At 36.2% G+C, this 24,127-nt stretch overlaps 3 protein-coding genes across 4 annotated transcripts in view; 1 reads left to right on the forward strand and 2 right to left on the reverse strand.

Annotated features, from left to right (window-relative positions):
- The window catches only part of LOC134839467 (heterogeneous nuclear ribonucleoprotein D-like-B), a 393,489-nt gene that overhangs the window by 277,152 nt on the left and 92,210 nt on the right, over positions 1-24,127 (reverse strand). The window lies entirely within an intron of this gene.
- LOC134839097 (voltage-dependent calcium channel subunit alpha-2/delta-3-like) overlaps positions 1-24,127 on the forward strand; it is a gene marked incomplete at its 5' end in the record, with an annotated part of 80,159 nt that overhangs the window by 35,293 nt on the left and 20,739 nt on the right. For both annotated transcript variants that reach the window (XM_063854526.1, XM_063854527.1), the window contains 5 exon segments: positions 3,112-3,275; positions 3,704-3,811; positions 7,149-7,285; positions 22,131-22,193; positions 22,690-22,760. In XM_063854526.1, the coding sequence (XP_063710596.1) occupies positions 3,112-3,275; positions 3,704-3,811; positions 7,149-7,285; positions 22,131-22,193; positions 22,690-22,760 (543 nt within the window).
- On the reverse strand, positions 14,088-20,675 carry LOC134839278 (uncharacterized). The gene is made up of 7 exons (XM_063854776.1): positions 20,208-20,675; positions 19,574-19,753; positions 18,845-19,021; positions 18,170-18,296; positions 17,178-17,870; positions 14,915-15,139; positions 14,088-14,544 (listed from the first exon to the last, which is right to left on the reverse strand). The coding sequence occupies exons 1-7, from the start codon at positions 20,451-20,453 to the stop codon at positions 14,132-14,134; spliced, it is 2,061 nt and encodes a 686-aa protein (XP_063710846.1). The 5' UTR covers positions 20,454-20,675; the 3' UTR covers positions 14,088-14,131.

Below are 24,127 nucleotides of genomic sequence, written 5' to 3' on the forward strand. Positions count from 1 at the left end.
CTTTCCCGTGGTATGTCGACAATTTTGAAGAAAAGTTTTTTTAATTTTTAAAAAGACCAACGCTTACTGGTTTTTGCATCAGTTATATCGCTCCCTCGCAAAATTTGGAGCATCCATAGTGCAAAATTTTTGCACATAGAAATAACTCCACGTATTAACCTTTCCACGTGGAGATATCGCTTATTCTTCTGATCAAAAATTACAACGCCAAATCAAGTCTACTGGTACCCTATTGCTCTGTTCCATATGCTTCTTTATTTTCTGTGTTCTACTTAACTGTTAGACTGTTAATAGTTTTCATAATTTAGGAAAATCAGAATCTAGTGTTTTTTGCTTGGGTTTTTCTAGTACAAACATTGTGACCTTTTCAGCCCAAATACAAGAAAAAATCGCTTTTAACCTTTTTTCGGCTTCTTGCCTGGTACTATATTCGACTAACTATTTCTACCGATAGACCTCTTTTTCTTTTCGTTCCTTGACAGAGGCATTGTTATCTACCTTCTGTCGTTCTTCGCCGGCTGATCCTCGGCTCCCAGTTTCCTGGAATCACAATTTCCGGGTATCTGTTTTTTTTCCCAACGGGTCGCCAATATCAATCTTTTCTTAGCTGATACGATTGTTTGGAACCTTTGTGTCCAATCCTTCCACAGTACAATTAGTTCTTGAGTTGGTCCTAATCAAAATTTTTTCTTTACTGCTCAAACACTTTACAAAAAATGTTGTTATGTTCGGGAATGTTGCGGACAAAATAAACAAACATACACGATGATTCACACTGTCGTTTATTCCAACCAACAAAGAATGGTTGTGTGTTCAATTTATGTGCTCATTTTATGCAGAATTATTGTTTGGTTACGTAGCAGTATTTAGACAACCGCGTATTTAGACTTGTCAGTATTTAGACAAATACTGTAATAACCAATCAGAATCGAGACAAGGAAGAAATGAATAATAAATAATTATTTATTTCGTAAATTTGCTTTCTAATCTCGGTTCTGATTGGTTAATATGGTAATTGTCTGTTTACTGACGAGTATGAATACGATGTTGTCTAAATACAGACCGCACTCCGATTGTTTGTTTTCGCTCTGTTATATTTGCTCTAATAACTCATTATTGGTCGATTAATTTGGTTTACAAACAATCCTAACTGAATTATGGCAAATCTTTAGATCAAATTGAAAACTTACCTGATGCAAAGTATATCAATTTGCATTATATAGAACAATATTAGGCAGAATATTATCAATCTGAACTCGAAAATAATCATAATAATCATAATTAATATTACAGATGGTTTATGCGATTCGCAGATGATCTATGAAAGGCTATCCAGCCTGTCATTTCATAATCCGTTTCTCCTATTTCCTCATATTCTAGAGTGAATTATTTTGTTGAGCAAAGTTCTTTTTTTGCGAATCAGCGACGTTTTTTGCGTCTAGAATTTTCACGCAGATGTTTTTTATGATTTTTATCTGTCATTGTTAGGGCCAGTTTTGCGAAGCTACGGAGATGTGAAAATGTCAATTGCACCATCTTGGATTGAAAGGCGCCAACTATTCAATTCAGGGCAAAGAACTAAATTTTTCGACCGCCCTCTAACGTCGATCAAAAGCTTTTTGATTGGAAAATTTATTTCAAAAATGTTCAAAAAAATGAGAAGAACTTAGATTCTGTCAGAGAAACATTTCGATTTCTCAGTTTTATCCTCCATGTTAAGTATGAAGTGAAATGATGTAACTCTGGCATCGTTTTTTAGAAAGCCAATGCTTGTAGCATTCAGTTTGGAATAAACGTTTTTTACCGCTTACACTTTTTCATTCCGGGATGACCAAAAATGCTAATCATACAATTTTCATATATGGAGAAAAGCTAATCATACACTTTTCATGCAATTCCATTAGTACAGAAAGTTGCATGGATCTACTTAGCACTCTCCCCCCTTTTCAAGAAAGGGAAGGGATTTTTTAGTACATTACTTGCAGCGAATTTTCAACCAATCAGAATGCAGCAAAGTTCGAATTTACATTAAACGCTCTAGTGCGAAGTTACTATTTTTTCTACATGAGTGAAGATTCTTTTGTAGATAAATTAGGATGAGATTTTAAATAGATCCAATTGCACGAAAAGTCTTTGATTAATGATTTTTCATATATGGAAATTGTATGACTACTACCATTTTCCCATAAACCAAAAAATTTGATTCAAAAAAATTATTTTCTCAAACTTTTTGGAACGTGTTCGTGACCGAATACAAGTGACACAACCAAGGTTTGCTCAACACGAGAATCACCAAAGCTTTGATCGTCTCGAATTTACAATGCATTAGAAATGATCTTAATTGTATAAAACTACTCTGACACAAATGATCTACTGAAAGCATCAAACTTTAAAAGTTTGGCAAACATTTTCAAAGATGATTATTTTCAAGTTTTGAATGTTTAGATTATCAAAAATTAATCAAGGCATACATAAACAGGCCATACAAAAGAAATATGAGCTCTTAGCGTTTTTGAAGAAAAGTTATCTACAGAAACGGAAAAAAAATTACATTAAGCACATAAAAATTTAAATTTTTCATGCAATTTTTTTGAAAAATGTTTGTTTGAGTACAAAATTCGATTTGCGGTTGATAAAAAAAAAATTTGAGACAAGTTCAAAATTATTTTTTGTTGTCGCCAAAATTTTGTGTTGTCGCTATCAAAAAATGCTAGTCATACAGTTTTCATGTATGGAATTTATATGACTAGAATTTTTCCGACACCAAACTTTTCTTTTCTGTCTAGTATAAAACAATGATTTTTATGCCAATACAAGAAAAAAGTAATTTGAAAATTCGATGGCCTCACTTTAGCAAATTTTATGAAACTTGTTCGACCAGTATTTTTTTATCGACTTAGTTTATGGAATTGTATGATTAGCTTTGGTCAATGGAGGTCAACCCGGGATTACAAAACATGTCGCGCGTTAATAATTAAAAATTCACGTATAGTCGTCAAGGTAGTCCCAGATTGAAACTAATATAGCTTTTTGAAAAAAGATAACAAGGGAATTATTTAAAGAGTTTTAATGTCAGTTTAAACCTTTTAAGGTTCTTTTTGCTTAACTTAGAGACGAAAAGCTGGAGGGCACCATGAAGACCAGGTTTGCAGGGTCACCATTCCAAGCGGAGTACTTCAAGATCCCGTCATCTGCCTACAGTCTGACTGAAAATGAAGATATTCTAGTGTATTGGGTACCCACTAGCACAACCACAAACTACGACGGTCCAGAGCGTAAGTTCAGAAAATTCAATTTAAGACTTTATCATGTAGTGCATTTTGGGTCAGAATAGCGTACGCTCCTTCCCTCCCCCCCCCCCCCCTACCCATCTACTCACAGAAACTTGATTTTTAAATATTTGGAACGAGATTTAGCGCCTTTTACTTGATTAGGTGAGCCACGAGAACCAAATTGGTTGACTAAAAAACTCTGAAAAACTCTGAAAAACTTCTTAATGAAAGTTCTAATTTTGCACAAATTTTCACTTGCTTGTTTTACATGCTGTTCTAGAAAAGGTATTTCAATAGAAATTCATGCAATTTATGACACAATTTATCTTCTGTTTGATTTTTTGAATTTCTTTTTTTTCGCATTTTGGAGCACCATAGAAACGTGTATGTCACTATCCAAAAGTGCGGCTTAATATTTGAATTTGTTTCAGCTGTTCAGGAGACTGATCACCTGAACGTTCTGGCAGCGGCTCAGCTGGTCTTTGCTAAGTCGAAGTCTGCGGGATATCAAAACAAAGAAAAGAAGGCTATATCTTCAGGTAAAGTTGATCAGTTGAGGTACAGTCTTGTGGCTGGTATAGAGAAATCGCCCCGGCCGAAGAATTTGGCTTTTTCATTACCCAGCGGGTCCTGAAAACTATCACCTTCTGGTATCCTTTTCTGATCGAATTCACCAAAAACGCAAATAGTTGGTCAAAATTTTCCAAAAAATTCCCAAAGAAAATGGCGTTTTCGGCGCGTTTTCGGCGCGTTTTCTCAGAAGCTTAATCAAAGTGGCTTGTATTTTTTTTGCAAATTATATCTTTTCAGTGTTTTTTTATTGAAACAAAAAAACGATTTGTTTCTGCAAAAAAATCCCAGCTTTCCTTATGTTTCCCGAAAACTTGTTTCCACTGATTTGACTAAAATTAGCCTAACTTATGTCCGAACTGTCTCGACCCAATTCAGTAAATTATTGACTGGCGCGACCAAATTTAATGTATTAGCTACAAGTTTACAGCCGCAAAAGCCCAACTTGACAGCTAGAAAATCGGAACATATCCGTAAAAATTGAAACATTAAAATTCACCAGGGGTTTATAAAACTGCTGAAGTACTTAGAACTATGCAAGCATGATACCTTGCTTTATTTTTTTGGTGCAAATGAAGTTTGTCAAGTTTTTTGTTAAGTTTTTATTTATTCCAAAGCCACCAGTATTCAAACCAAATGTTGTCGGCTCAGCTAAAACTGAAGCTAGATTTTAAGTTTAAACTCGTCTTGCATTCTTTCCTTTTCTAAGGCAAGATGTGAACTTTTGTTTTCAACACTCAAATATCAAACGCAAAAATATGCCTAATGATGTTAAACTGTCAAAATTAAACTTTTAAATTGTCGACAAAAAAGCGTGTTAATGAAAGGGTGTGTGTCACAGCCGGATTCCTGGATTGTCGAAAAAACTACAAATTTCTTGTTAACTAATAAGAGACAAAAACTATAATTAAAAAAACGAGACTAAACGAAAAGTTACGACTAAATTTATCGAACTATTAAAATATCTTATTTTTTTACAAATTGACTACCAAAAAATGCATTTTTTTGGTTTAATAGCTTTGCTTTCATGAAAGCAGACAGAAATAAAATCGCGGCTACTTTGATAACGCATTATTTTTTCGAATATCCGGGAACAAAATTTTTTGATTATCCGCGAACAATTTTACAGGGGCACAACAGCGGTTCGCCGTGATGAGCTGTACAGCTCTTGTGTTAGTCCTTTCCCCTGTGGATAAATGGTCTTAATCTAATCTAGACGATCAGAACTTTTTTCAGCCATCCATTTGTTAAAAATTTTTCGGCTATCCAGTCAAAAACCAAATAAAAACAATAAAAAATAAGTGCCCTGAAAGAGACGCGAGGAGAAGACGCCAAAAAAGTGTACAATACAGCAATTTGTTTGCCTCTCTTGCAAAAAAAAAGTTTTTGAAAATCAGATTTTCATAGTTTTTTGGGATGAAAGAAACAAAATTATCTAATTTTCTATTGTGGTTTTAAAACACCCCTCTTAATTTAATTTTTAACGATTGATTTTTAGTTTTGCTCGAATCGAAAGTTTTCGGCTACCAGGAAACAAAAAAATTGCCTCTCTGGGAACCAAACTTTTTTCGGCTATCCAGGATCGAAACTATTTTTCGGCTATCAGGGAACGCAGCTCAGTGACGCGCCAACAATAAAAGAAGTAAACATGTTTTAAGCGTAAATGGACAAAATTACAATACTTATTTTAAAATGCTTTTTTTTTGTTTCATCATTTTCCATTTTTTTCTGGAAGGGCTTATTCACCCTCAAACTTTATTTTTCCTGTTTGACTACTGATTGCTTTAATTTCAACTCAAACCATTGGCTAACAACAAAGCAAACTAAAATGCGATTGTTGTGAAAAACGTGATTTACTTTTCAGTTCGAAAATGAAATTTATTTTTTAAATCTACCTGTGGATTAAAAACTAACTGTGTTTTATCTTTTTTTATCAATTATAAAAGACCCTTTGAAATGCGAAGATCTTTTTCGTGTTTCATATAATTTGAAAAGTTTGAAAAGTTAATTTTTTTTTGATTTCTTGAATTCATTGAGTTTTTCTAAGTTTCTGTTGGCTATGGAAATAATTCCATATTCCTTTTGCATTTTGATGTCATAGAGGTTTTCTAAGTTTCTGTGTACTATCGAAGTAATTCCACACTCTTTTTCCACATTCCTTTTGCATAATCCATTTTCAATCAAAAGATCAATGCCATGACGGCGGTGAAAAGATTCGGTGCTAATTGCTTAGCCAAGCATCTTTTTCGATCATTGAAACTGAGGTTGAAACTTTTGAAGAACTTTTTACCTAAACTCTGGATATACAAACCTTTTTTTAAAATTTTTGATATTACGTTTTGAAGAGTCTTTTTAAAGAAAATTTGAGCTGAAAAATATTTAAATTTTTTTTGTGCTGAGAAAAATTATATTTCTGTTTCATTTCCGGACTAAACATAACCAACAGACTGTGGGAAAAAAGTGAATGAACGCAAGTAAACAGAGAAAAAAATAGTGATTTCTTTTTTGAAAAAATCTCAACTTTTGAATTTCAAAGAAAAAGCAGATGCTATTGCAACTCTTTAAATTTCTAGAACAATATACAATTATTGATAAGCTAGAAGCCAATAAAGTTTTTTGTAACCCTTACACTTTTGCTATTCGATAGTGGACTTTGCATTTCATTTAACAAAGGAAACGAAGTGAACTAAAAAAGGAATCAAAATTCAAACAGCAGAAAAAGAATTAAATTTGAGCCTGAACAAACTTTTTGATTTTTCTGAAAAAAAAAAACAAAAAAATCATCGCGATCTATCCAAGAGTCTGAACAAGGTTCATTGACTATTAATTAGGCCGGCTTAAAAAGTACTTAAAATCGATGAGCAGCTCAAATTTTGAAGAGCAACTCTTCATGAATGCGAAAATTTATGGCTTGAAAAAGATTTTTCGGATAAAGTAGAAAAACAAAACACAGGAACCCCCTCATATAAAGCCAACATATATTTAATTTTAAGAATTTCTATTGTGTGCTGAAATAATGTTTGATGGTTTCAAAAAGACAAAAAGTCTTCGAAGGTGACCGTGGTTTTTAGATTTTGTGTCACTTGCAAATCTGATGCCTAATTTATGCTTGTTAACATGTGATGAAAATCGTTAACAGGAGTGAATTTTCCCAGCTGGTGCAAAAAAAATAGTTTTTGAGAAACCATCACTAGATATAGTGAGCATCAAGTTACCCCTTTTCAATGAAAACTATTTCGATACTTTTTAATACTTAGCGCTTAGTTTTTTTCTTGCCACACCCACAGATTATTGTTTGTGTTGTAGTTGTTGGAGTGTATCTGGATCTAGATGATGCGATGGTTGCATTCAACAAGTCCATCTCCAACCTCGGAAGCAGACACGACCTCACGAATGACGAGAACAACGTCTTCACAAAAATAGAGTCATGCACCAACTCAACAGTGAGTGTTTCTCATGTCATCCGAGATACATTAATGTCTTAGACAATGTATTATCATCAAGGAAATTAAGCAACAATAGTTTTTAATCTGCTCTTCTGCGATTAACTGCTACTGGCTTTTCATGAAGAACTGTATCTGTTTTTTTCCCGACTTTTAAAGAATGGGGGGGGGGGGACTAGAGAAAAACGCAAAGCAACTGGCTAACTAAAACACTTAATTAGAAATAATAAAACTTTTTCAATATTTCTGATGCGGTTGCTTCAAGTTAGCTTTGTCTGAGACGATTTTCCATCACAATAAAAAGGTTTTCTGATACAAAAAAGTGAAAATGAAACCAAAAACTTTTTTTTCTTTTCTGAAAAATGACCTTTTTGACAGTTTGATTTGCCGCTGTCAGCTTTTTTTTTCAGCTTTTTTGTTATGCTGCTCACAAAAATTGAATTGACGCAAGCTAGTCGGTAATCGGTCCAAATAGTGTTTTGATAGAGATAAAAAATATAAGGTGACTCATCTTAATAAGGTGACGAGTAATTTCTTTCAAATAACTTTCTAACATTACTTTTTCCAATTTTTTATCTGAATTTTAAACGTAGTTTAGTTCAAACGCCCTAAGGAACATTCGGGCTTCACCCTGATACGAGCAGTCTCGCTTGGTTACAAAATCTCCTTTTCTTCGGCATAGCGAATTCTCGACGAAAGCTTCAGCAACAAAATGTACAGCTTGGGTTCATTCCTTATGATTAAATGTTTCTACTTTCGAAAAAAGTGATGGTTTATTTGGGCTCGGGTGGTTTCCTTTCCATGCAATTTTCGGCTTTTTAACCAACCTTTTCAGCATAATTTTCTAAACGATCTTGAGAAGTATTGATGTCTAACAGTTGAAATAAAAAACTAATTTTACATGCGATCATTTTTTCGTAGGGTACGGAGGATTGCATTCGAGGCTACTGTAACCACCACAATTAAATTCAATCAATAACGTACGTGCGATATATTTTGATCTAAAAAAGAGTAAACGGCAAAATAAATCGATTCAAATTGCATTTAGGCCAGTACAAAAAGAGTACAAAAAGAGAGATTTCGTTCCTTGTAACAAATGAATTATGGCAAATAAGCTTCGTTCAACCAATTTGGAACTATTTATTAGACGGAAGAAATCTCCGCTTACGCGTTAATAGCGCGAATTATATTGCGCTTTAATTGTCCCAAATTGGTCAAAATGACAATCTTTAAACCCTCATAACTTTACGAAAAATGATCACAGGTGAAATATCTTTTCGAATTTAAGTTCAGGATAACAATGGCTTTCGAATGATAAAAAAAAAAAATTCGTCAAAATTGGCTACTTGAAAAATCGAAATTTGTCTTAAGAAAAAAAAACCCACGCCGAGCACAAATATTCCGTTACATTCGTATCGAAAGTCGGAACAATAAGGAAATTCCCCTACGATTACTTTTTGCAAAACTATGTGGGTTTGACAACTTTATATTCATTTTGATTCCTTATACAACTCAAACTCCAATAATCATTTGTTTTGATATTGGCAGTTCCAAGTTTAAGATTTCATCAAAACTTTCTTTATCAAAAACTGTTGAATACCTATTTAATAGCAGTCGGAACATTCAGGTTTTTGCCCTGAGATACGAGAAGTCTTGTTACTTCTTACTTCGCCCTAAAACCATGGGACGGATCAGATGGGAGGGGTAGTCTCAGACCACTGTCATTTTGTATCTGAAATCTGAAGTAGATGTCCTTTTTCTATCTCTGTAATAGACTTCTCGCTCGATCACATTGCCTTTCAATGGAATAAGTTCAGAAAATTTGAGTTATGACCTATTGGTTATACTCATAGAGTAATTTCAGATAAGGTACACCGTCTGCTCGTCACGCTATCTTTCTTTCTGCCCGATATATTTGTGCAACTTCTTAGTCTAATACCGATCTTAATTTTAATCTTATATCTCCTAGTCTCAATAGATCTAGTGTATACTGGTTTATGCGAGTTAGTTCTTGGAGTTTATCCAGAAGGAGAACAACTGTATTCAAAGTTTTATTCAATTTGTTCTGGTGCTGAAACTAGAACTGCAATTGATTTACTCAATGAACTGCAATTGATTTCTGTTACTTTTTTCAAGACAAAAATAAAACCTTTTTGTCCAATTAACTTTGATTGATGAGCCGACAGTTTTAAAAAATTTGTCAATCTATTTTAATTTTTCCAACTTTTTGACAAGTTGGCACTTGATTTGAGTTGTTGTTTCCCTCTAGCAGTTTTTGTGTATAGTTTATCCATTTTAATGATGTTTCTAATTGTTTTCAACATTCCTAGTAACTTCAACTTTGATTTACTCTGATTTTCAGCGTAAGAATCTTCAGCGTTCAGAATCAAGTCGATGAATTTTCGAAGTGTTCCGATTTCTCGAATTTGTTCAGTTTGATTTTTGTGTTCACTGACAATTTTCTTGATTTGATCACATGTATCTACGACTGCATCGAGAGCTGCAAAATTCATTGTCGGGTTTTTGATCAAAGTTCTCATCAAACTGTTCATTTCAGTTGCATAAAAGTCAATAGCTACTTGCCAACCATGAAACAAAAGTAATATGAAATCCAAAACAAGATTGCTCGTATCAAGACAAAGCCCTGAATGTTCCGACTGCCTTTTGAGGTTTATGGAGCAGTATAGTATTAAGAAATTAAATGAAATAAAACAAGTTGAAAAATTTTTCTAAAATGTTAAAGCTTTTAATAAAAATTATCCCCCCACACGCCATATAAAAAGAAAAGGATGGATTTCGCTTCTTGTAACAAATCACTTATGGCAAATATGCTTCTTTCACACAATTTGGATCAAGTTCTAAGACCGATTAACTCTCCGCTTACGCGTTAATAGCGCAAAATATATCGCGCGTTAATTGTCCCAAATTGGCCGAAATGGCAATCTTTAAACCCCCGTAACTTTACGAAAAATGATCACAATTGAATAACTTTTCAAATCTGAGCTCAGGACAACAATAGCTTTCGAAAACCCGCCCTGATCATAAATATTCCGTTACTTTCGTATCGAAAGTTGGAACAATCACCCTATTCGATTGACTACAAAATGATAGTTGTGCTATATTTTGTAAGTTTGTCATTGTTCCGACTTGTATGGAGTGGTTTTGATGTTGCTATAAAATGACTGAAAACTTATTCATGCAAATTCTTTTAAGAAATGGTATCAACAACAGTTAGAGTAAATAGGCGCCGAAGAGCTCGTTTTCCACACCATGTTGTTTTTTCTCGTAAATGGAGATAGTTAAAAAACTAGTTTTTAAAGCTGAACTAAATTTAAAAATGCGATAGTTATGAATTCACTATGAGAAGAACTTTCAGCATATGTTAGAATAGAACTACACGCTTAGAAACACGCCGTCAAAAACATTCAAGCTCGTCTCAACATAGACGAAAGCATCAGTAATATGACCAACAAGACCGCTCATTTATCAGGGCGAAGCACTGAATGTTCTGACTGTACTTTGAGGTCAATTTTAAAAATATTTGGTTTTTGTTCCGACTTTCGATACGAAATTAACGGCGGAATATTTGTGGTACGGGCTCGTCCTGTACGGGCTCGAAAGTGCCTGACTCCCCGGACATTGTCTCCTCCCCGGATGAACAATCCAAGCTCGGTTCGTACTCTTCCCTTGCATCCGTAAATTGTACTTTTCTCGTGAAGCTGGATTTCGACTTGACCCTGACTTCCTCAGTGGCTTGGACCTGGGTCGATATCCCACGTTCTGTGAACGAAGTCCTCAACAAGACATGCTTTGGCATTGAGTTCACCAGCTGGTTCACTATCGACCGGCAATCCCGTTCAACATCGCGACTGCGAATGGTCACTTGCCTCTTCTCCGTTCTCTCAGTGACGGTCAACCGTTGGATGGTTTCCAACCACTCACGATCATGCCTGTCCACTTCTCTATCCAGCAAGTCATGGAGCTTCCCCATGACGTCCGGCGCCTTGTTCACTGTCCTATTTAGCAGGACTATGCTGTTTATACCCAGCCTGGTGAGCTCTTGCTGCACCAGATTGGATCGGACTAGCAGATCCAGCGGGACAGGATCACCCCTGGCTAATACCTTTATTTCAGCGGCCATCTTCACCAGAAGTTCAGGGTGTCCTGGTATGGGGTGCCCTGACTTGTCCAGCCACCTGGTGAGTGGTAGTTTATCGTAGGTCTCTTTATCTAGAAATGAAAATTCGTCTTTGATTTGTGCCTGATTGGCCTGCTTCTCTTCTAGGCGCTCATAGAAATCTGTCTTTTTACTGAGGCTATCAGCATTCTGGTGCTTGTCACGGGTACGGTGCTCTATGATCATGTGGTATCCATCCAGGCGCACGATCCAACGACCAATATAACTTTGGTCCATCGAATAGGTTTTCAGCCAGGCAAGTGCACGATTATCCACTCGCAACTTGAAGGGAGCACTCCCCAAGTAGGCCCTGTATTTTTCCACAAAAGTGATCACCGCGAATAATTCCGCTTTTGGTGCGCCGTACTTCATCTCAGTATCGCTCAGGACCTTACTTCCATAGGCTATCGGACGGAGAACCGTTCTCCCGTTCCACTCTTGCTCCTGGTGAAGTATGCCTGATATCGCAACCACTGATGCATCCGTGTCTAACACAAACATCCCCTTCTCTGTTGGCATGCCGAGGACCGGTTCCTCGCAAAGTTCACGTTTAATTTTTTCAAATGAAACTTGTGCATCATCAGTCCAAATGAATTTTTTGCCCTTATTTCTCATCAACTGCTGCATGGGGTATATCTTATCGGCGTATCTCTTGATGAACTCTCGATAAAAATTAGCAAACCCCAAAAAGCTCATCAGTTGTGTATCTGTCTTAGGTGCCTTCCAGGTCAAGACCGCCTCGACTGCTTCGGGATCCGGTCTCACACCATGCTTATCCACAAGGCGGCCCAGATACTTTATTGAGTCTCTAAGGATTTCACACTTGGAGGGTTTGCACTTCAGGCCCGCATGTTTCATGCAAGTAAACACCTCATCCAACCTCTCTATATGATCCTCCAGGGTTGGTGTTGCTATTACGACATCATCGACATAACACATGATGAGGTTCCCGTATTTCTTTGTCACACTCGTGAGTGCCTGGGCCATCAGTCGCTGGACTGTGGCGGTCGCATTGCACAATCTGAATGGCATCCTCTTCCACTGGAACAATCCCAGCTCGCACGCGAAGCCTGTTTTCTGACGATCTTGCTTTCTGAGTCGCACTTGCCAGAACGCAGAGCCCAAATCCAGTGTCGTGAAGAACTTTGCGTCCCCCAACTTGGAGAGGCTCTCATCGATGCGGGGAATTGGGTATGCGTCCTTTCTTGTCACTGCGTTCAAGTAACGGAAATCACAACAAAACCTGAGTTGCCCCCTTTGTTTTCAGCCATGACCACGCCACAAGCCCACGGGGACTTCGACGGCTCGATCATGTCGTACTCCATTAACATCTCGATTTCTTTCCTGCACGCTTCTGACTTATGAGGGGTCATTATACCGAGCCCTCTTCTATCTCAATCTTGTGTTCTACAAAATTGCAGCAACCTATGTCGGCCTTGTGCTTTGAAAAAACGTGTGCATTCCGATTTAACACCGCCTTGAGCGAATCTAGTTCTCGGTCTGGTATTTTACCCTTCAGATGTTGTATCACGGGCAGGACATGTTTATTCGCTGCTAACTCTGTTTCCGTTGGTCTTTCGGGAAAATTTGATCTTCCTGGAAGGGTCAATCCATCTCCAATGGATTTAATATAGAACTGTCACCAAAAACATTAAAAAATAGGATATTCGAGCCGTGTTTTCAAAAGCAATCACGTAGTCTGAGGATCCGAGACCCAGCTATGTGGTGGTGTTCGCATGTAAACGAAAGCTGATTAAAAGTCGTTTGACTGATGGCCTGAAAATAGTAACTTTTTACTTAGACCTAGACAGACCAGAAAATCAACTGGCTAGGTCAAGACGGTGAAAAACTAGTAGAATTTAGGTAACTGACGCCGGCCAGTCGTTAATAGGTACTGTTTTCTACGCTCCGTCACTGTGTAGTATTTGGGCGAATGTTACATAGCATTCTAAGAAACGCTCTGTTATTTTCTCAGAAGTTACGAACAAAAAGCGCACGAATCATCGTTACATTTCATTCCGACTTTTGAAGAAAATGACCGAGTATTTGCGGTCGGAGGAGTTTTGTCTTCAGACCAAATTTGAATTTTTAACTAGCCAGCTTCGACCAAAATTTTAAAATTCAGCTGAGAAGTATTGACCCTCTGAGCTCAATTTTCAGAAGGCAATTCCCCTACGATTCCCTTACGAAAAATGTGTTGGTTTGACAACTATATTTTCATTTTGATTCCTTTTAGAACTCAAACTCCAATAATCATTTGTTTTGATATTGGCAGTTCCAAGTTTAACATTTCGTCAACATTTTCTTTATCAGAATTTATTGAAGACTTATTTAAGAGCAGTGGGAACATTCAGGGTTTTGCCTTGCTATATGGGAAGTCTTGTTACTTATTACTTTGCACTCAAACTGTGGGACAGATCAGAGAGGGGGGTCTCAAACCACTGGCTTTTTTAAAATCTGAAATCGGAGGTAGATGTACTTTTTGATCTCGATAATAGACTAAACTTCTCGCTCGATCACATTGCCTGACATTTTAATAAGTTCAGAAAATAACCCAATGAACTCAAATTGATTTCTGTTAACTTTAAAAAGAAAACCTTATAAAAAGAAAACCTTATGGTCCAATAAACTTTGATTGATGAGCCGACAGTTTTTAAAAATTTGTCAATCTATTTTAATTTTTCCAACTTTTTGACAAGGTTGGCGCTTGTTTTGAGTTGTTGTTTCCCTCTAGCAGTTTTTGTGTATAGTTTATCCATTTGAGTGTTGTTTCTAATTGTCTTCAACATTCCTAGTAACTTCAACTTTGATTTATTCTGATTTTCAGGAAACAGTTTTCCATAAATCTCCAAAGTTTGCGAAGCATCTTCAGCGTTCAGAATCAAGTCGATGAATTTTCGAAGTGTTGCAATTTCTCGAATTTGTTCAGTTTGATTTTTGTGTTCACTGCCAATTTTCATGATTTGGTCACACGTATCTAAGAATGTAACGAGAGCTGCAAAATTCATAGTCGGGTTTTTGGTTAGAGTTCTCATCAAACTGTTCATTTCAGTTGCATAAAAGTCGATAGCTACTTGCAAGCCTGAAACAAAAGTAATTTGTAATCCAAAGTTACCCTATTCGATTGACAACAAAATGATAGTTGTGCTACATTTTGTAAATTTTGTCATTTAATATTTTAGGAGAGCTATAACAAAAAATACAGGACCTTGTATCGAGCGCAGTTAAAATTGCAGGAATTGAAATGAAATGAGTATTCCATCATGAATTCAAGTAACCATGGCAATGCAAATGTGTGGTAAAATTGAATAGTGTGGTTAAAAAACAATAGAAAGCTCTATTTTGGAACCCGCGACAAAGCCTTTTTCGACTCTTATATTGGAGTCCACTGACAAAACTGCCTTGGGACAGTTTTACTACACCTTTACCTAGCAGGTACTGATTAAGCTCACCTTTTGGATACTGCTTTAATTGCTCAATTTGCTCCATAATCCAATGATTTAATTTCGCCAAAAGGTTCCCGTCGTTTGATTGCAGCATTTCGTTAACTTGCATATTCGCTCCCTCTTCAAAACTCAAAGACGCTGCTATTCTCTGTACCGGCAACCTGATCATGTTTTCAATCTTCTTTAGTGCCAAAGATTCAAAGATCGTCAGCTCTTTTTCATTGCCAGAGTCTGTAAAACAAAAATTTTTCAGAAAGACAACACAGATTCTGCGAGAAGAGTCAATGTTTTATCAATTTCAAAATTTAGACTTGACAGCTTGTAACACGGCGACGCTTTGAATGTTCCGACTGCAATTTAACGTCTATGGAGCACTGTTCATTTCAAAACAATAATGTAATTTAAAAAAAACTAAAAGAGAATCGATTTAAAAAATTCATTAAAGTAAACAATGATATGATTCGCATATAATAACGTATTATTTATACCAACTGACATACCTCAATTCAATTTGAAACAATTTTTGAAATGGATTAAATAGCCGGTCACGTGTTAATAGAACGAAGCATATTGCGCGTTAATTGTCCCAATCGGCCAAATTGGCCATTGGCAATCTTTCAAAAAAAATGATCCCAGGTAATATATTTTCAAAATCTTCTTGGAGCTCAAGACATTTTCAGTTTTCAAACGATAAAATGGCTAGTTAAAAAGTTAAAATTGGTCGGGAGAAAAAACCACTATGAAAAAGTGTTCCCTCACTTTTTCAAAAATCGGAAAAAAGCAACCCCAAGCATAATTATTCCGTCAACTCCTACTAAAGTCGGAACAATAAAACTAAATGGGGCTGAAAGTTAGAATTAACTTGGGGCGCTACTTATAATTCTAGGAACTATTTTTATTTAAGACAATTTATCCACTATGGGAAGGACCAGCATACAAGCTGTTCAGCTCATTATGGAGAAATGCTGTTGTGCTCCTGCTTAAGAACTAAATACTAATTTTTGGTTATTTTTCTGGGCTGAGTATTTTGGCCTTACCCTAAACAACGGATCTTGATGGGCCTTAAACATCCTACCTATCAGTTGAGTGGCGTAGACCTAACCACTCAATTCAAAACCGCTCCCCTAGTTAACTTGGATAAATTACTAACAAATCAAATTAGTCTTAGGCCCAACTGCGCTGATAATCGAAATTAGTCTTAAGCCCAATTTTGAGACCAACCCGGGTTGACCAAAAATGCTTATCTTAAAATTTCCATATATGAAAAAATGCTTATCCTACAATTTCCTACAGTTTCATAGACTCAGAAAGTTGTAGAAAAAACTCTAGAATAAGCATTTTTCATAAATGAAAAGTGTAGGATAAGCATTTTTTCATAAACCAAAAAATTGATTTTTTTCTGAATTTTATTTCTCAAAATATTTGGGATGTGTTCGTGACCGAACACAAGTGACTAAACCCATGGTGTACTCAACAGTAGTGTTCCCAAAAGGTTGATCGTCTGTCATTGACAATGCATTGGAAACGATCTGAATTGTGAACGTTATTACTTCACGAATCATATAGTGAAAGCATCAAACTTTTGAATTTTGGCAAAATTTTTCAAAATTTTTTTTTTTTGAAATTGAATTTTCATCTTATCAGACATTGATCAAGGCATATATAAACATGCCATACAAAAAAACAGGAGTTTTTAGCCTGTTTAAAAAAAGTTATCCAGAGAAACGGAAAAAACTCCAATTTTTGTGCATCGTGGACTACGTTACGCATACAAAAAGTTAAAATATGCATGCAAAATTTTTTTTTTGGAAAATGCTTGTTTGAGTACAAAACTCGATTTGAGGTTGAAAAAAAAACGAAAAAATTTCTGCGGCATTTTCAATTTTAAAATTGAGTTTTTTAAAAAATTGTATGAAAATTGTATGATTAGCATTTTGTCTTACATTTGATGTAGGCAATTGTATGATAAGCATTTTTGGTGTGGGTAAATGTAAGAAAAGCATTTTCGGTTTATGGAGGTCAACCCGGGAATGTTGCTCTAAATTGGTCTGCCTAGCCTAAATTTCACAACAGAGTTTTTTTGAATTCGAATCAAGATTAAAAGAAGCTTGATATGACACCACACTTCACCCCATACGAGCTTTGCCAGAGGTATCTAAAAACGGCAGGAAACAAAAAAACACTCAGCACCATAACTTTTTCCAAGTCGTGAAGTGGCTGAAACAAAAGTATACGTCGTGAAAAGAATTGAAAAAGTTGAAAAACTTACTTTTATATTTCGACAGCATCGTAATGAGTTTTCTAATGTTGTTTTCATCTTCTCTTGGGATAACGACGTCCAGTGCGTTTCTTAGGTAATTTTCCATAAATAGGTCAAAAAATCTTTCGCGGTGATCATTCCAAACTTTTTCTAAACTTCCAGAGTTCAAAGAATTCGAGCTGAAGCGAGGTTTTTCAAGCTTATCAAAAACTTCCCGCAAGTTTACCTTTACACTAGGTTCAGTTTGATCACTGATCTCTGTTCGGTTTTTGTTCCGGCCTTCAATTATCTTTTCGACCTGAATATTGACATAATCTCGACAAAAATCTCCGAATAGTTTGTTCAAACAAGCATCCAAGGCCGAATTCTGAATACCGTAATATTGGAACAAATTTATCAACTCGCAGACTGCTAAAAGTAGACTTTCTGATTTCGGCTCTGACATGAAATCATTTTCGGCCTTATCGAGTATTTTTTCTACTTTTTCATGAACTTGTAAAGCTGCTTGGTTTGCTAAATTTGGAACATTCTCTGCCAATTCGGGTAATATTTGAGTTGTTCTGATTAGAGAAACAAAGTAGCCAATCAGAGAGAAGATGAAGTCAGGGAATCCCTGCAGAGTATTGTGTTTTCGAATGGAGCAAATATGCTCAAGGAGGGAGACGGTTTGTTGTTGGAAATGAAAAATGAAGTCAGCTTCATCTAAAAATTTTTGAACGGTTAATCAAACAAATATGGAAACCGATAAATATGTTTTTGAAAACCAATTATCAGGTAATCACCCGTTCAAAATTGTGTTCTTTTCCTTCCACGGGCAAAAAACTATGAAATCTTTTCTTCGTAAATTTAATTTTGTGCGGACTGGACTCATTTAGCTTTTTTTCGCAAACATTTTTTTTCCATGAAAATAAAGTTTTCTTTGAAATCAATTTTGTGGACTTTGGCCATTATTGTTGTAAAATATGGTTTTCTGAAGAAAAATAGCAACAAAATTTACTTGCTTTTGAAAAGTTGTGCAATGAAGAAACAGTTGGCCAGCTTGCTGAAGTCCACGAATTGATCTGGATCGCAAGCCCATCTATTTTCCACAGCGTCTTTTCCCACGCGAACAAAGTTTTCACTCATAACCTTAAAGCAAAGATAGATAGAATAAAGGTTCACCGATTTTCATTTTTGGCAGGGGCGGTTCTAGAATTTTCTCGAGGGGAGGGGGGGTCGGATTTAAAAAAAAATCGATATTTTATCGATCGTTTTTTGTTTGTTAGGTCGACCAAATTGGTTTTCCGAGCACTCACAAATCACTAGAAAGACCCTATTTTGATCAAATTTTCTGTACCGCAGGCACAAATGGAGATCTTAAAATAGTACAAAAAGGGACCCTTTGTGTCGTCAGGTGGCCGAATCTTTGAGAGTCCATCCCATCAAACACCCCCCCCCCCCCCACCCTAAATCCGCTGGTGAATAGATATACACTTAGATTTTCATAGTGTAATTTTGTCAATCAAAAATCTATTTCCGCGATAGATATCGTTATCGATAAACATTGAAATCGATTGATATCTAAATTTTTGCTGAAATTTCATGTGAAAATACACAATTTAGACGCAATTTTTCGCTTTTCGTGATCTTTCATTTCATTTATTAGTGATTACGACTCGCATTTATCCGCTCACGACCTTGAGGAAACTCCCGAGGGTTTCAAGTGAGTCGTCAAACACACGAGCCGACTGTAGTTCCAGTGCGTGTGCCATTCGGGGTATGAACTGGTAGCTGGAGTCGGCTGATGCAATTTTAGATTTGAGCCGGTCGATGGTGAGAGCAGCTGTGTAGAAGTCTTTTTCCTCTGTCAATGACTAAAACAATGATAGAGATGATTGAACCACGTTAAAGTGTTCGTCAAAAACTGTTTCACTGTAACTAGAAACTTTTTTCGGTGGTCGCCCAATCAACGATCATCAACGGAATTCGGAAGAAGAGGATTTGCGCGCATCAACGGGATTTGCTTGCAAGAAAAGGTTTATTTGGGAGCATTTAATGGCTTTATGGAACTTTACTTCTCAGTATCGATGCTTATTAAATCATAGTCCTCTATTATGAATAGGCTGGCGGCGGGTGCATTTCCTGGACGGTATTTAAAAATCGATTCTTCAATGCGACAAACCTCGAATTATTTTTTCGTTCAAAATTTCTAACCCAAAAAAAACTACAATATTGATTCGAAACCCCATATTGCTATGCCTTAAGAGAAGTTCTAGACTGAGTCGGCCTTAATTAGATGTCGTAGAATAGTACTGAATAGTACCCCACCCATTGGGATGTGAACGAAACCAAGTCCTGAGAATGTGAAACGTGAACCCGCCCCCCCCCCCCCCAAAAAAAATCCTTATACACGCCTCTGCTTATACCTCAATCTTCTGTAATGCCTCTGCCATGTCCAGACATATTTTGACCTCCCCCATGCATCTGTGCAGGTTGTTCCGAGCAGTGGTGACCTTTTTGTACTGGGCCAGAGACTGAGCCAGACTCTCTTGGGTGTCTGCCACACTCTGCTGGAAGTACTGCTCATTCTCACGAAGATCTGCTATCTGAACGAGAAAAAAATGAGACGGACCACGTCGTAAAAAATGCAACTCGCGTTAGCTTCAGATCATTTATGCAAGGAAGGGACCAAATTAAGAGCTGTTCATTTCTTTCCGAAGAACCGCTGTTGTCCCTGGTTCAAAATTAAATGCCATGCAGACATAAGGGCTGAGAGTTGTTGCCTCAACCTTGGACTCCAAGCACGATTTTGGTAGACCTCAAAACACCGTCCTCTTGACTAATAAAGCTTTTTATACAAACGAAAACCTTCCAGCTTTGAGCGATTTCATGGCAAAGAATTAGAAATTTTGGATTAAAATATTGAAAAAATTGGCGTTGTCGAAGAAAACTAACTTCTAACAAAAAAAGAAAAAAGTCAAATTAACTTTTTCTGATAAAATTTATCGAAAAAGCTCGAGTTCCTGGAAAGCACAAAAAAAACCTGGCAACTGAAATAACCTGTTCTTGAACAGCATTAATATGAAGAAATGCTTCCAAACTCTGGCTTGCTCTGGAGTCCAAAATGAAATGAAGCTTCTGTTCCAGTTCTTTCTTTACATCGTCCAAACTGGCGCAGAACTTTTCAGTCTCGTCGTCTCGGCCTCCGAATCGATTGATTAAAGCAAGAAGAGGTAGTTCGGATTTCTCGTGTAAAATTGAATCCAGAAGATATTGCTCGTTAGCTGCGTCGTCCTCGTTCTTCATTTTCCCAGCAATTTTGCGAAAAAAGCTCAAAAAATAATAATTTTTGCTATTGGTCTGAGAGTCGAATTTCAAACTAAACAGTTCATGACATCAAATGTTTTCTGAAGGAAGCGAAAGCTTGATTTGGATTGTTGGCGGTTTGTAATTTTATAGTGAAAATGTGAGATTTTGACATTAAGTTGTGCAAACATTTGAGTTGCGTTTCAACAAATAGAGATGGTATACAAAACGTGGTTAGTGTCAGTTTCTCATTTCAGAAGTTCTCATTAGTTGGTCAATGTACTGCGTTCCTTTACCCATTTGAAAGGCTTGGGTTTCATCGGAAAAGTTTCACTAAGGAAAACACGGCGAAGTGCTTTCCCTTTCTTGATAATTTTTTGTTAGAATGGGCGCGAGGAAGGGGTAGGAGTCGAATGAAATCCGAAAGAAATCTGATTTAGGGAGAGAACATTTGTCAGTTGGTATAAAATGACTGAAAACTTATGCATGCAAATTCTTTTAAGAAAAGGTATCAACAACAGTTAAAGTATATAAGCGCCGAAGAGCTCGTTTTTCACACCATGTTGTTTTTGCTCGTAAATGGAGATAGTTAAAAAACTAGTTTTTAAAACTGAACTAAATTTAAAAATACGATACTTATGAATTCACTATGAGAAGATGAGAAGAACTTTCAGCATATGTTAGCATAGAACTTTACGTTTAGAAACACGCCGTCAAAATTATTCAAGCTCGTCACAACATAGACGAAAGCATCAGTAATATGACCAACAAGACCGCTCATTTATCAGGGTGAAGCACTGAATGTTCTAACTGTACTTTGAGGCCAATTTGAAAAATATTTGGTTTTTTTAAATTTATCCACTAAAATGCTATGCAAAAGTTTAAGGGGATTCAATTAGCGTCTCTTATCCTGATAAAAAACTGCTCGTAAATCAACGGAAAATCCTCAATGTTCTGATTGCAATTTAACGTCAATGAACAAATTTTTGGCTGAAAAATTGAGTAAACACTATCAAACAAAAAACGTTTTTTTTCCAAATTTTTTTATAAGTAATTTTTACCCAAACACGCTATGTGAATTGAATTTGGAAAACTTAACCCCCTGCAGTTTATGCGTCTTATAAGAACGCTATTTATAGCACGTTTTTATATCAATTTATAGCTCGTATTTTCAAGCCCCCACCCCCATATCTCAACCTAAAATCCTCACTTGTGAACTTTTTTTGAGCGCTGTAAAGCAAAATTTTTCAAATGGTTTAAAAAATTCAGTCGAAATTGTTTTGTTAAAAATTTTAAATTCAACTGAATAGAAAAACACTCCAAACATAAATATTGCTTTGTTAAAAATTTTAAATTCAATTCAATAGAAAAACACTCCAAACATAAATATTCCTTCTTCAAAATTAGACAAATAAGCACAAATGACCTCGCTCAATTCAATTTGGAGCGATTTTTTTTGCCACTTAAGGGTGTTAATAGAATGCAATACATCGGGTGTTAACTATTCCAAATTAGCCAAATTAGCGGTAATAAAAATTTCTACCAGAAACGCTTAGTTAACAAGTCAATAGTAGACCATTGAATAATCAAGTCACCCCAAGGATAAACATTTTGTCACTTTTTTCGAAAGTTGGAAAAAATAATCCAAATTTAATTTACTTTTCTGTTGTGTTTTAGCTCATAGACTGCTATCTGCTGGACCACCATGGTTTTGTGGTAATGAGTGAAAACAAAGCGCACGTAAGAATTGCTTTCGAGTATTTTCCATTTACCCAATTACTTCACCTTGAAGCCATTCACCCAATTACGGTTTGTGTGTTCATGAAAATTTTTAAAAAGTAATCACGCTCCAATTTCTGTTTTGGCAATACGAATTTTGTTTTCTTTTTGAACTCATTTAAAGTTCGTTTGCTAAATGGTAGGCTTATTTTGCTCTCTATTTGCATAGTCTAATTGACTTGAAAAAAAAACGTGGTTGACATTAATTTCGAAAAAGGATTTTGTTTGCTAAGATTTTTAGCGATATCAAAAAGTTACCTTTTGGCCAGTTTTTCTGTAATTGGGTTAGTAAATTTTGTCCATATTAAGCTGTTCTGAAAAATCAAAAGGTTTTTAATTATTCAAAGTTAATCTTGTCTCTAATCTAAACTCAGAAGCTCAATTTTTTTTGGCCTCTTCGAATTATTTGAGACTTGAGTCCAACTATGTTTTTGCTGGCTATTCTCTTGATATTTAGGTATCTAAGTTCTTCGGGGCTGTGGATGGGAATGCTATGCTGTCTCTGGTTAACCACACTTTATATAACAGGTGAGAAATTCAACATTTTATTACTTCAGTTGTTATCAGTCGTTTTTTTTCTAAGCGCGCAACGAAGTGACTGGAACGGATTATGGTGTAGAATTTTTGGCCGATTTTAGGTACCGAAAAAAAAAACTCGTGTGCTGTTTTACGAAAATATTATCGGTCCTGATTTGATTACCAAATGTTCCAGAAAATTGTCAAAGGTGTGATAAATTCTGGTGTGAATAGTTTGCTTTAATCAGACTCAAAATAAGAAGACTGGAAGGTTACTTTACAGGACATCTTATACAATTTTTTTTTCGTCCGACCGTTCGACACTTTGTATTCGGGTGTAGTTTTTTTTTGCTTCCCACTTTTTTTTTGCTTTCACACAAAGCTACCACAAAGAATCATCGGAGAGAGTTGAGTGATATATCATTCCAAAGTCGTTACTCGTTTGAAGAAAAAGTTCCCAGTGACGAGAAAAACCGGTTTGATTTTTTTGTCTTATTTCGAGCAAATAGAGCACGCGAAGGCTTACAATAGCTTGTTGAGTTATTTCCTGTGTGGTTAACTCATAGAGTAATTTCGGATAGGGTACACCGTCTGCTCGTCACGCTATCTTATTTTCGGCCGGATAGATTCGTGCAACTTCTTAGTCTAATACCGATCCTAATCTTACATTTATAATTACTAGTCTCAGGGTGTTTAACTAGTCTCTGCCAGGCTCAATAGATCTAGGGTATACTGGTTTGTTGCGGCTGCTGAAGTTCTCTTGGAGAGGCAACTAATTTCTAAGTTAAATTCAAATCTCTCTGGTGCTGAAATTACAAGTAATTTCAGCACTTACAAATAAGTGGGTTGTTAGTTAGATGGATCATGATTGGTTAATATTAAATACTTTACAGTAGTAAAATATCTAATTTATCCAATCATAAAATATAGTTTAGATCAGGTTCCACCCATCCGGGTTTTACAGAGTTTTTTAGAATTATCTTTCTGCGAATCAAAGGATGGATGATGAACGTTGGTATTTGGCGAACATCGTATTCTTGTCCGGTTTCTCCTACTAGAGAAGTTCCAGGACGCTGGAGTTAGGGACATCAATCGTTGTGTCTTCTTGTGACGACGACTGTGTTTCCCAACGAAATCAATCTGATTTCAGAATGGTTTGCTATGACGGGTTTTTCTGTATTATGTAGAGAACTTGTTTTGTGTTCGACCTCGTCTGGGAATGGCGTGGAGATTGTGCGTGGAGGGGATGCCTTGTAACTCGGATCTGTACGTATACTTGAACATCGAGGTGGTCATTGGTCTAGTTCAATGAAGTCCTTTTCTGCGAAGTCAAGTCGTACTCTAAATCCTTTGAGTTGTGACGGCATATTGGTTGTGGT

The sequence above is a fragment of the Symsagittifera roscoffensis genome, chromosome 2 (assembly GCF_963678635.1).
Source record: "Symsagittifera roscoffensis chromosome 2, txSymRosc1.1, whole genome shotgun sequence".
NCBI lineage: Eukaryota > Metazoa > Xenacoelomorpha > Acoela > Convolutidae > Symsagittifera > Symsagittifera roscoffensis.